Genomic DNA, 10,551 nt, shown 5'->3' with positions numbered 1-10,551 from the left:
ATATTTGACCTGCAGTTCTCCTCCGGTGCCACAGGTGGCGCTGCTAACGTCACACCACCACCCTTTCACTCTCCGCTCTGCGAGCAAACACACGTGTGAAGATGGAGGAGGACAAGCTGCAGTTTCATGAGATGGGTTTAGATGATCGTTTGTTAAAGGTAAAATAATTCATTATAAATATCTGTCACCTTACTTAGAAATATACGATGATTTTGTGCTGTCTGACTGACCGGTGACTGAATATTATGTACGTGTTTTTGTAACAACAGCAGCACTGTCGTGTCTGCGTAGAGTCAACTACGATATTAAGTTATATATTTTCATTATTTGGTTTTGCCTTTGTATCTTTTCGGTTAATTATGTTCTACGTAAGCAGTGGTTTCACTTGTCATGAGCTATATCATCAAAAAAGATAATGTATTTTGTATTTAATGAACGACATGCTACTTTGTTTACTTGGATTGCAATTTTTACCTAAAATCACCTCATTACAAAGCATCATTTGTATCTAGTCTTGGCAAATATACCAAAATTGTTACATAAAAAAAAACAATAAATAAATGGTTGTATTGCATGATTCATTGTGACTTGTATGTTATCGTTACTAGTATGTGATCTTCAGTATGTTTCTTCAGGAGCACTCATGATTTAATGCTGAGGTTTTGTGTGTGTTTATATCAGGCCCTGGCAGATTTGGGCTGGGCTCAGCCCACTCTTATCCAGGAGAAAGCCATTCCACTGTCACTGGAGGGTAAAGATCTGCTGGCCCGAGCTCGGACCGGTTCAGGAAAAACAGCCGCATATGCAGTACCACTAATCCAGCGAATCCTCACCTCCAAACAGGTGACACCGGCTAAATTGGTTTAAATCATATCTCTTTGGTCGTACCCAATTTGTACAACTTTAAAAAAGTTACAGATCTAAACCATCAAAGGTCACTGCTGGTATTCCCCAAGGCTCTGTTCTGGACCCTTTCCTTTTTATAATTTATTTACTCCCCCCTTAGACAAATTTTCACCTACAAGGCTTATTTATGAAAGCACATGTGTTGATTAATGTTTTATTGTTATTGTTATGTCTTAGTATACATTGTACACTGTATTTGTAATGTTTTAAGATGATCTGTAAGGTGACCTTGAGTGTCATGAAAGGCATCTATAAATAAAATAAGTTTTTATTATTATAATAAAATAACGTGATCTTTATTTGGATGACTTGCTTATTAAGTTTTTTACTGTGACAGACGGTTCGTGAACAGGCAGTTAGAGCTCTAGTCCTGGTCCCAACCAAAGAACTTGGCCAGCAGGTCCAGACCATGATCCGACAGCTGACGGCGTACTGCAGCAGAGATGTACGAGTTGCGGATATTTCCGGCAAAGCGGATCTATCAGCGCAGAAGTGAGTACAGCTATCTTTCACCAAATGCAGTTCAAACATCATAAATCATGAAGTATTTTGAATATCAGGCAGATAAACCTGTGCTTAGTTTAAGATGATTCTGAGTGCATGTAAATCCTCTACAGGCCCATTTTAATGGAGAAACCAGACATTGTGGTTGGTACGCCATCTAGGGTTCAGGCTCATGTTAATGCTCAGAACCTGGTGCTGAACTCTTCATTAGAGATGTTAGTCATTGATGAAGCTGATCTGCTCTTCTCTTTTGGATTTGAAGACGACATTAAAAGCCTCCTGTGGTACGTGGCATGATTCATTGTGACTAAAGTGCCCAAATATTTTTTTTATATAAGGCATTACAGAATTATTATTATTATTCTGTTCACTTTTCTCCAGTCATCTACCCAAGATATACCAGGCCTTCCTCATGTCCGCCACACTGAATGAAGATGTTCAAGCTTTGAAAGAGCTCGTCCTTCATAATCCTGTGAGTGAAGACCATTAGACGTTTATGTGTTTTAATGGCTCCAAATCTAATGTTTGTCATCTGCTATAGGTTACGCTGAAGCTTCAGGGTTCACAGCTGCCGGACGGGTCACAGCTTCAGCAGTACAGTGTAAAATGTGAGGAAGAGGACAAGTTTCTGCTCATCTACACCCTCCTGAAACTCGGCCTGGTGCGAGGAAAGACGCTCATATTTGTCAGCGCTGTGGAGCGATGTTATCGACTCAAACTGTTTCTGGAGCAATTTAGCATTCCTGCTTGTGTCCTGAACTCCGAACTGCCAGTTCATTCCAGGTGCCAAAAAGCTTTTATAAAGATTTAAAAATACCAATTTATAAAAATTAACCCATTTTCATTGTTGAAACAAGCAGATAGTACTGATCAAAACTAGGTATGAATCCAAATATATTGGCCTTCAATCGCTATCGACAGATGAAAGCAATTTTTACCACTTTCAGACATCTGCTAATGTAGTTTAAAAAAGTTTTTCTTCTCTGTTGATGTCACCAAGATTATTTGTTTGGAAAAACGGTTAGCAATAATGTCAGAATGTGCAAATATATTGTAAATAATGGATTTAATTTGTATTATTTTTCAGGTGTCACATCATCTCTCAGTTTAATCAGGGTTTCTATGATTACATCATCGCCACAGATGAACACGGACTTGAGGATCCAGCTACAAGTTCCCAGAAATCCCAGGGGAAAGGGAATAAAAAGAAATCGGGAAAAGGCGGAAAGTATGGTTAAATTTAAATACTATAACATTTAATAATTCATCTTAACGTGAAGGAGAGTAGCTTTACTTGGTGTGTTGAAGGCGATACATTTTTTTCCCCGCAGAGGCAAAGATAAGGAATACGGTGTTTCCAGAGGCATAGACTTCCACAATGTTTCTAATGTCATCAACTTTGATTTCCCATCATCAGTCGACTCCTATATCCACCGTGTTGGCAGGTGAGCAGAAATAATTGTTATAGATCAGCAAAGATAAATGAATATTAAATCAAATTTTTAATCCTGAATTTGTCTGGGTTCTCCTCAGAACGGCTCGTGCGGACAAACCTGGCACTGCTCTGTCTTTCATATCTCACACAGAAATTTCTCAGCTTACAGAAGTGGAGAACGCTCTCATTGGAGGTAAACATTGAAATATATATATGCAAAACATATGACGATATACAATAAATATCTCAGTATTTTTTACCAAGTGGAATACACATTTACATGAAAGTCAGTAAACTTTATTAAAACAGCTTATGATGACGATGTTTAAAAACATACAACTGCACAACATCGTATCCCTGTATGAGGAAAATCACAGAATAATATATAATACTTTATATTATCAAATTGAGATATATAATTCATCAAATTTTTTAATATTTTAATGTTCCTGATGTATGGCTGCAACAACTAATCAATAAAACCTGATAGTAACATTTGTTTTCAACGAATTTCATCATCGATTAGTTGCTGTGTCATCACATGCTCACGCACCACGGTCAGACAGGTCAAGCTGTTTATTTTTTCATTTTTGTTGGTTTGGTTTTTCACAAAAAATGTGTTTTAAAGTATCGGGGAAATCTAGGTTTTTATTACTGTAAAAACTCATGCATATCACTAGGGGTGGGCGATATGACCAAAATCTTCTATCACGATAGGATTAATTTTATATCATGATAACGATATGTATCTCGGTAGAGTTTTTTATGTTTTAATAAGGTTTAAATCTTTAATACCATAGAAATGTTCATAATTCTCACAAAAAACATATACAAGCATAGAAAGAAGATAAAAACAAACAAAACTCAAGCTCTCTGAAGATACACAGTCAATAAGAATGATAATAAATAATTATGCATGTATGTATAGGCCTATATATATTTTTATTTAAGGTAGAAAAGTGATTTAATCAGGAGCAGTGAGAGATTTTTTTCTCAATGCTGTTTGATTAACACGAGTGACAGACAGGAGCAAAATTAGGTAACTTCCCCTTTAAGACCAAAGTCCGGATCCAATACACTGTTACACATGCGCTTTCTCTTTTAGCTGTTTACTTTCTCTTAAGACCTTACTGGTCGTGTTTATGATGATGCTTGCAAAGACGGGAATTTTGACGCATATGTGTATTTAAGGCCAATAAAGCGGGAAAAATGCTCACGAGCTTAATAAGCAGAGGTCGCGCGACTTGCGCGCTCCTCACAGACAGAAAGAGCAGCGGTTGCGCGACTTGTCCGCTCCTGACACACAGAAAGAATGCACGCATACACACGCATACACGCACAGGAGCGTGACGTGGGCACGTAACCTCGATAGAAACGATAGTCCAAAATCTCTACCGGTTGACAAATTTCTACCGGTTAATTTTGTCTACCGGTTTATCGCCCACCCCTACATATCACTTTCATATCATAATGGCTTATTTATTTTGTTAATAATGAATAATGTTAACTCTTGTCAAGGTCTGAAGTTAAAGAGTTAAACGAGTTTATTAATCTGTGGCAAAATTTCCTCACCAGCACATCCCTAAAGACTCAATTTGTTTGTTTATTTATGTTTTAACATTTAAAGATGTTTTACTATTTAAAAGCTGATCAAGCTTTTTTTATTTGAGGTTTAAAATATTATAACAAAAAAAGATTATATTAGTAAAACTCTGTAGTATTTTTAAAAGTACATTCTTACATGTAAATAGATAACTCTTTCACCACCAGCGTTTTTAAAAAAAGGTGGCAGCCAGCGCCAACGTTTTTCATGATTTTCACCAAAGTTTAATGCCTTCCAGAAAATGTTCTTCTTTAAATATATAAACATACAATATACCAAATGAAAGAACAGACCCTCTGCTTTCAAAAAAAAAAAAAAACGTTTCATCCTACCTTTAGTGGTTCTTTTGCAATCAGCTTTTGAATATGGGTAGGTTTTTGCAAAAACACCATATTTTGAGCAAAAAGCAGAGAGAATTCCATTTTTGTGACGGACTTTTCATAGAGATCATATTCAGAGTGATCTTTAAAACAGACACGGACATGCAGCAGCTTGCCATAGGGCAATACTTCCGGGTTTAAAAAGTTGTGGAAGGGCGGTAATAGCGGTATTGCGGAAAGACGGAAAATCTCGTCATTGGCGGGGAAGCGTTTTCTCTTAATTGACGAGATATCTCGTCAATGGCGGGGAAAGAGTTAAGTGCCTTATTTAATTTTATTACACGGCTCTCTGGAATGCTTGATTCTGATTGGTCAGTTGAGACATTTGCAGGTTCGTTATTTTCAAATAATAACCGCTCCAAAATAATAACGCATAGCCGGACTACTTGCACGAGTAAAATCGCTCCGCGCCAATAAAGATCAATAAAGATTACTGTCTGTTTGGCGCCATCTTGTGACAAACACTCGACAACCACGACAAGACACAGAGAGCTTACTGAGACTGAACTTGACAAAATAGAGCATGAAAGCTACGAAGCCAACACACAAAAAAATACAGAATGGGCATTAAAACTTCTCAAAGACTGGCTAAAAGAGAAAAAATGGAGACAAGTATGAAGCAGAGGATCTTAATAAGGTATCACGATCATTTTATGCATCTGTGCAAAGTTTCGCGGAAGGATAAAAATGTTAACTTAAAACAAATATGCCAATAAAATGTTTCAAATTCATATTCATGTCCAGTTTTTTTTCTTATGTGGCAAGTAGCCGTGTAATAAGCGGGATAATGTAGAGGCAGCCGGTAGTTATTGGGAAATAAGCCCCTTCAGTGTGATACAAGACCCTCCGCTTCGCGTCGGGTCCTGATCACACTGTCGGGGCTTATTTCCCAATAACTACCGGCTGCCTCTTTATTATCCCTTACATAATAAGTGAAAAATCTAATTGAGTAATATTTATGTTTTTATCCGATGAAGTAATTAATCGAAAAGCACTCACCCGATTAATCGATTATGAAAATAATTCTTAGTTGTCCTAACACAGCTAACCATTCATGCAACAAAACCACCATTGGTGACCTTTAACCCCCTTACGCATAATTCTTTAACTGTCCATTTATGTGTGATTGTTTTTATTAAAACAAACTCAACATAGCTGATGAAAGTGTTGATGTATCTTCTGAAATAATTCCTGTGTGTGAGAAAGATGAAGATATTTTTGCATCAAAAGTAGGGATGTTCACATTGACCGTTTAACCGTTAACCGAAGGTAAGAAATTATGACCGATTAACATTATTAGTTAAAATAAAAAATATTTGTTAATACATGGTGCGTGTCGTCATGAGCCGACAGACATTTCGCCACTTTTCTATCTTAAATTTGTGAATGTCCTGTAAATGACACAAATGATTGCTGCCCTGACGGTCTGATAAAGTAATCATTTGTACGCGTGTTTGGAAGCTGAATGGAGACGCGCGCGTGTCTGCGCAAGAATGACGCGGTCCGTGTTGCGCACATCCGGACAGAAGTTCGCTGATGGCCTCTGACCCTAACCATAAACATCTAGCTCTTTTTTGACAAACGGAGAAAGACGACGCAAAACCAAAACTGTCTGAAAAGCGTCCTGCTTTAGAAATGACCACTGTGGTAGATGAAACGGAGACAATCTGCCATTTAGATATTAATCCTCTGGACCGATCACCGATCGCGTGCTCTTTGATGAGGTAATGTTGCGTGAATATCTGATAATGTATGAATCCTGGTTCTGTTGTTGATCTGTGGCTGCTGTTTGCACGTTCAAATTAAATGTTTTGTTTTTACTAGTTCACAGACAACCGTCAACTGTATTTTTACTCAATGACAATTTCATATTAAAATCTTATCAGTTAACGGTTAATGTTCGGTTTAGAAGCTACGGTTGTCGGTCGGGAAAATTAATTGATATGAGCATCCCTAATCAAAAGGGTTAAGGTCCAGTGTGTAATTTTTAGATTTAGAATGCAAAATAATATATAAAACTATATAATCAGTGGTGTATAAAGACCTTTCATAATGAACCCTTAGGTTTTTATTACCTTAGAATGAGACGTTTTTATCTACATACCGAGGGTCCCCTTACATGGAAACCGCCATTTTGTGTCAGCGTGTTTCTACAGAAGCCCTTAATGGACAAACTTTTTTTATGAAGCTGTCTCTGAAGATGACATGTTTGTCCGGTGGTGGCTACCGTAGCTTCTCTATGCGTTTTAAAAGCGATGGGTGAGCAGTTAACTGAGCCATTGGTTGCAATTCGCAACCTCACCACTACATGACGCTAAAATTTACACACTGCACCTTTAAATAATGATCTGTTTGTTTAAGGGGTGGTTTCCCGGACAGAGATTAGCTTAAACCCTTGGTTTAATTCGTAAATATAACGAGTTTTAACACTAAAGACTTTTTGTCTTACTAAATCATTACTTTTGAGGCAAAACAAAGGGCACTGATATATTTTGAGATATGTCAGTGCAAGCTGTTTTCAGTTTGGACAGCTCTTAAATTGATTTTAGTCTAATCTAATCCCTGTCCGGGAAACCACCCTTAAATAATGTAATGCGTGGCAGTGTTAGTAAATGTATAAACAAATCTGTTATCTGCAAGTCTATAAAACAGAAAACAACACTTGGCTATTTCACAACATTAACTACCAAACATTTTTCTTCTGTATTTGCAGACAATACAGATTGTGTGCTGAAACCATACGGATTTAAAATGGAGGAAATCGAGGCGTTCAGATACAGATGTCGGGTACGACTGTCAGCAGATCGTGTTTGAGTTGAATCTCCACATCAGTTTATAGTTTTATCTGATGTTAAGTGTTGTAATCCCTGCAGGATGCCATGAGGTCTGTGACGAAACAAGCAGTGAAAGAAGCTCGACTGAAGGAGATCAAACAGGAGCTGCTGAATTCAGAAAAGCTGAAGGTTTGAGCGTCTCTGTTCATAATAAAACTCATCTCTGCTTACGATTGTTTTTATATTTAAGTGATTTCATCTGTCGCAGACGTACTTCGAAGACAATCCCAGAGATCTTCAGCTATTACGACACGACAAAGATCTTCACCCCGCTGTTATCAAACCTCACCTGAAAAATGTACCAGATTACCTGAGTAAGGACAGATAATCGAGTTGTAAGATATTGGACGTCAATGCATTGAAACATCGTTAAATGTTTCTTTTATGTTTGTTTCAGTTCCAACTGCATTGAAAAGTCTCATCAATCCTCTAAACAGACGAAAACGAAAGCAAAAGCCAAAAGGAGCTGCTGTGATGAGAAGCAGCTTTAAAGTAATTAAACAAACTATAAAATATAACAAAACATGACTGAAGTTACATGGAAAAGAGATTAAACGAATGCCGTTTGTTTTTAGAAGAACTTCAGAAGCAAAAATCCACTCAAGAGTTTCCGCTACGTGAAGAAGAAACATACAGAGAAGAAAGCCAAGAAATCCTAATGGCAGAAGATTTCCATGAGCTGACATCAGGCCACAGATTCAAAGAGACATTGAGATAATAATGTGTACTGAAAAACTCAACAGAAATGAGACCGGTTTGACAAGTATTCAGAGATGGTGAAGATTGTCTGAATCAGACATAAACTCAATATTTCTCTCTCGCTGTATGTGTGAAATACTCTTTATGGATATTGTAATATTGTATTTTCACCATTACTAAAACAACTTAAAAAATGCATTGTGTTATGATTTGGGTAATCTATAAGGGCATCTATTATGTCAATTTTTACAAGATGTAATATAGTCTTTTTCACACAGAGATGATAGGAAATGCGTCCGGGATTGTTGGATTTTTTTTGGTTCCTTTAGATTGCCAATGGGTTCCCACGGGTCTTTGAAATCCTTGAAAGTTTGTGAATCTGGGGGAAAAATTCAAGGCCCTGGGAAGTTTTTGAAAATATACATACATGGATACAGGTCATTGAAAGTGCTTGAATCTATTTTATGCAAGAAGTTTTCTTAGGGAAAAAAATCCATATTATTCCCTGTGTAGTGTAGGATAATATCATAAAACTTCTAGACTTTTTAAGCACACGTGCTAAACTGTTCGCATTAAATGCTTATATCTTCTGTATGCAAATGTTGATTCATACCAAAATGCTTTTTTACATAGTTGTGTTGACACATGAAAACGTCTCGGGTTACGTATGCAACTGTTGTTCCCTGAGAAGGGAACGAGACGCTGCGTCTCCCTTGCTATACTTCCTGCGTCCCTGTAACGCCGCCTTTGGCAATATTTCAGATAGCGATATACTTCCTGGCTCCCGCGTCACCCTGTCTTTGTCGTTAAGTCTCACCATTGGTTGAATTTGATATACACATTCAGACACACTTACCCCTGGAGGCGTCCCCAAAGTGTCACCGCGGTGACGCAGCGCGAGTTCCCTCGAAAGGAAACTGTAACAATGTATCTTAAAAGGTAACATTGCTCTCACTTGAAATGTGTCCCTACATTTAGTTCTTGAATTTGAGGGGATTGAACCTGGAACGTTCTTGAAAGGCTCATTTTAGACTGTTGATTAAAAGCTGATTGTATGAGAAATATTTTATTAATGCCAAATATTTATTGGCCAACTTTGAATGATTTTAGTACATTTTAATAAACATGATGGGGTATTTAAACATCACTAAACACTTTGCCAAGCAAGTGTTAATCTAAACTGATCCAGTAATGATTTGGCATTAACCAGAGAAAGGCATCAAGATATTTTCCTCTATAAGAATAAGTTAGTAAATGTTCACTTGTACACTACTGAGGGCAAGAGAAGCTGCATAAAGTCAATACACATTTACTCTTAATATAACACCTGTAAAATACTTTGGTCACACTTTCATCTCAATGTCCAATGTAATACAAAGATTTACACCCAACACTCAATGGAGTGAAACATTTCAATCCACCTCAGATGAAGTGCAGTATTATAAAACATTACTATAACATTAATGTTTGAACATTTTAATAGGATTTATATACAGAGAGACTTGATCATGAAGAAATGAAGCCTGCTAGGGACCAATAAGTTTTTTTTTTGTGCATTGTGATATTAAGCACATTACTATTATGATGTAATTGTTTTAGATGTGCATTTTATTATTTGACATTATATCTGGCTGGTGATTGTCATCAAATTCTCAATACGATAAAAGATCCCCAGTATTACAGTAAAAAAAAGATGTGATCTATAAAGAATGCAGTATATAATAACTAAAAATAGGCTTCATTTTCCTTATGAAAACTCTAATGTATTTTGATTTTGGAGTGAAATAAAAAATAAAAGGTTTTGGACAGATATTGTGAAATTTACCCAGACACTACAGTAACTCACAGTTAAAGGTTTCCAGAAGACAAACATTGACTTTAAATAAGGACTCGCAGATCAAATCTTTAGTCTGTTAGCAGCAAAGCATTGTTAAGACTAAATTCAGGATTTGTGAGATCCTGCGAGACTCCCGATAAAAGACAGCAAGCATAAACACAACACTTCTTTACACGGCACAAGAGTCAGGGGACTGATTTCACAACAGACCACACTTTAAATCTAACTATCAAAAGACATAACAGCAGTTATATTCATCATGCATAATTTACGGTAGTCGAATCGAAATATAGCAGGAATGTTTCATATGTGCCTTTACATAAGAAAGACGCCACAATAGTAACCAAAGCCGA

At 36.9% G+C, this 10,551-nt stretch overlaps 1 protein-coding gene across 2 annotated transcripts; it reads left to right on the top strand.

Moving 5' to 3' along the window:
- Positions 1-50: 50 nt before the first annotated feature.
- Positions 51-8,557, top strand: ddx56 (DEAD (Asp-Glu-Ala-Asp) box helicase 56). 2 transcript variants are annotated; one of them, XM_065263995.1, is made up of 14 exons: positions 51-158; positions 682-843; positions 1,244-1,398; positions 1,524-1,694; positions 1,792-1,882; positions 1,952-2,193; positions 2,498-2,638; positions 2,742-2,855; positions 2,944-3,038; positions 7,542-7,615; positions 7,702-7,791; positions 7,871-7,976; positions 8,060-8,154; positions 8,241-8,557. In XM_065263995.1, exons 1-14 carry the CDS (start codon positions 102-104, stop codon positions 8,319-8,321), a joined length of 1,674 nt encoding a protein of 557 aa, XP_065120067.1. In that variant the 5' UTR covers positions 51-101; the 3' UTR covers positions 8,322-8,557. The 2 variants fall into 2 exon arrangements, with proteins under 2 accessions (XP_065120067.1, XP_065120061.1); XM_065263989.1 differs by having other exon boundaries at positions 8,238-8,557.
- The last annotated feature ends 1,994 nt before the right edge of the window (positions 8,558-10,551 follow it).

Source organism: Paramisgurnus dabryanus, chromosome 10, assembly GCF_030506205.2.
Source record: "Paramisgurnus dabryanus chromosome 10, PD_genome_1.1, whole genome shotgun sequence".
In the NCBI taxonomy this organism is placed as follows: Eukaryota; Metazoa; Chordata; class Actinopteri; order Cypriniformes; family Cobitidae; genus Paramisgurnus; species Paramisgurnus dabryanus.
Note: the sequence above shows the minus strand (reverse complement) of the source record. Positions and strands in the feature narration are given on the sequence as shown.

What these genes read in the sequence shown, in the direction of transcription:
- ddx56 (XM_065263989.1), top strand. Translation starts at nt 102, where the DNA reads ATGGAGGAGGACAAGCTGCAGTTTCATGAGATGGGTTTAGATGATCGT. An exon ending in TAGATGATCGTTTGTTAAAG is followed by an intron (nt 159 to 681) that starts GTAAAATAATTC and finishes TGTTTATATCAG; the next exon opens with GCCCTGGCAGATTTGGGCTG. An exon ending in TATATCCACCGTGTTGGCAG is followed by an intron (nt 2,856 to 2,943) that starts GTGAGCAGAAAT and finishes GGTTCTCCTCAG; the next exon opens with AACGGCTCGTGCGGACAAAC.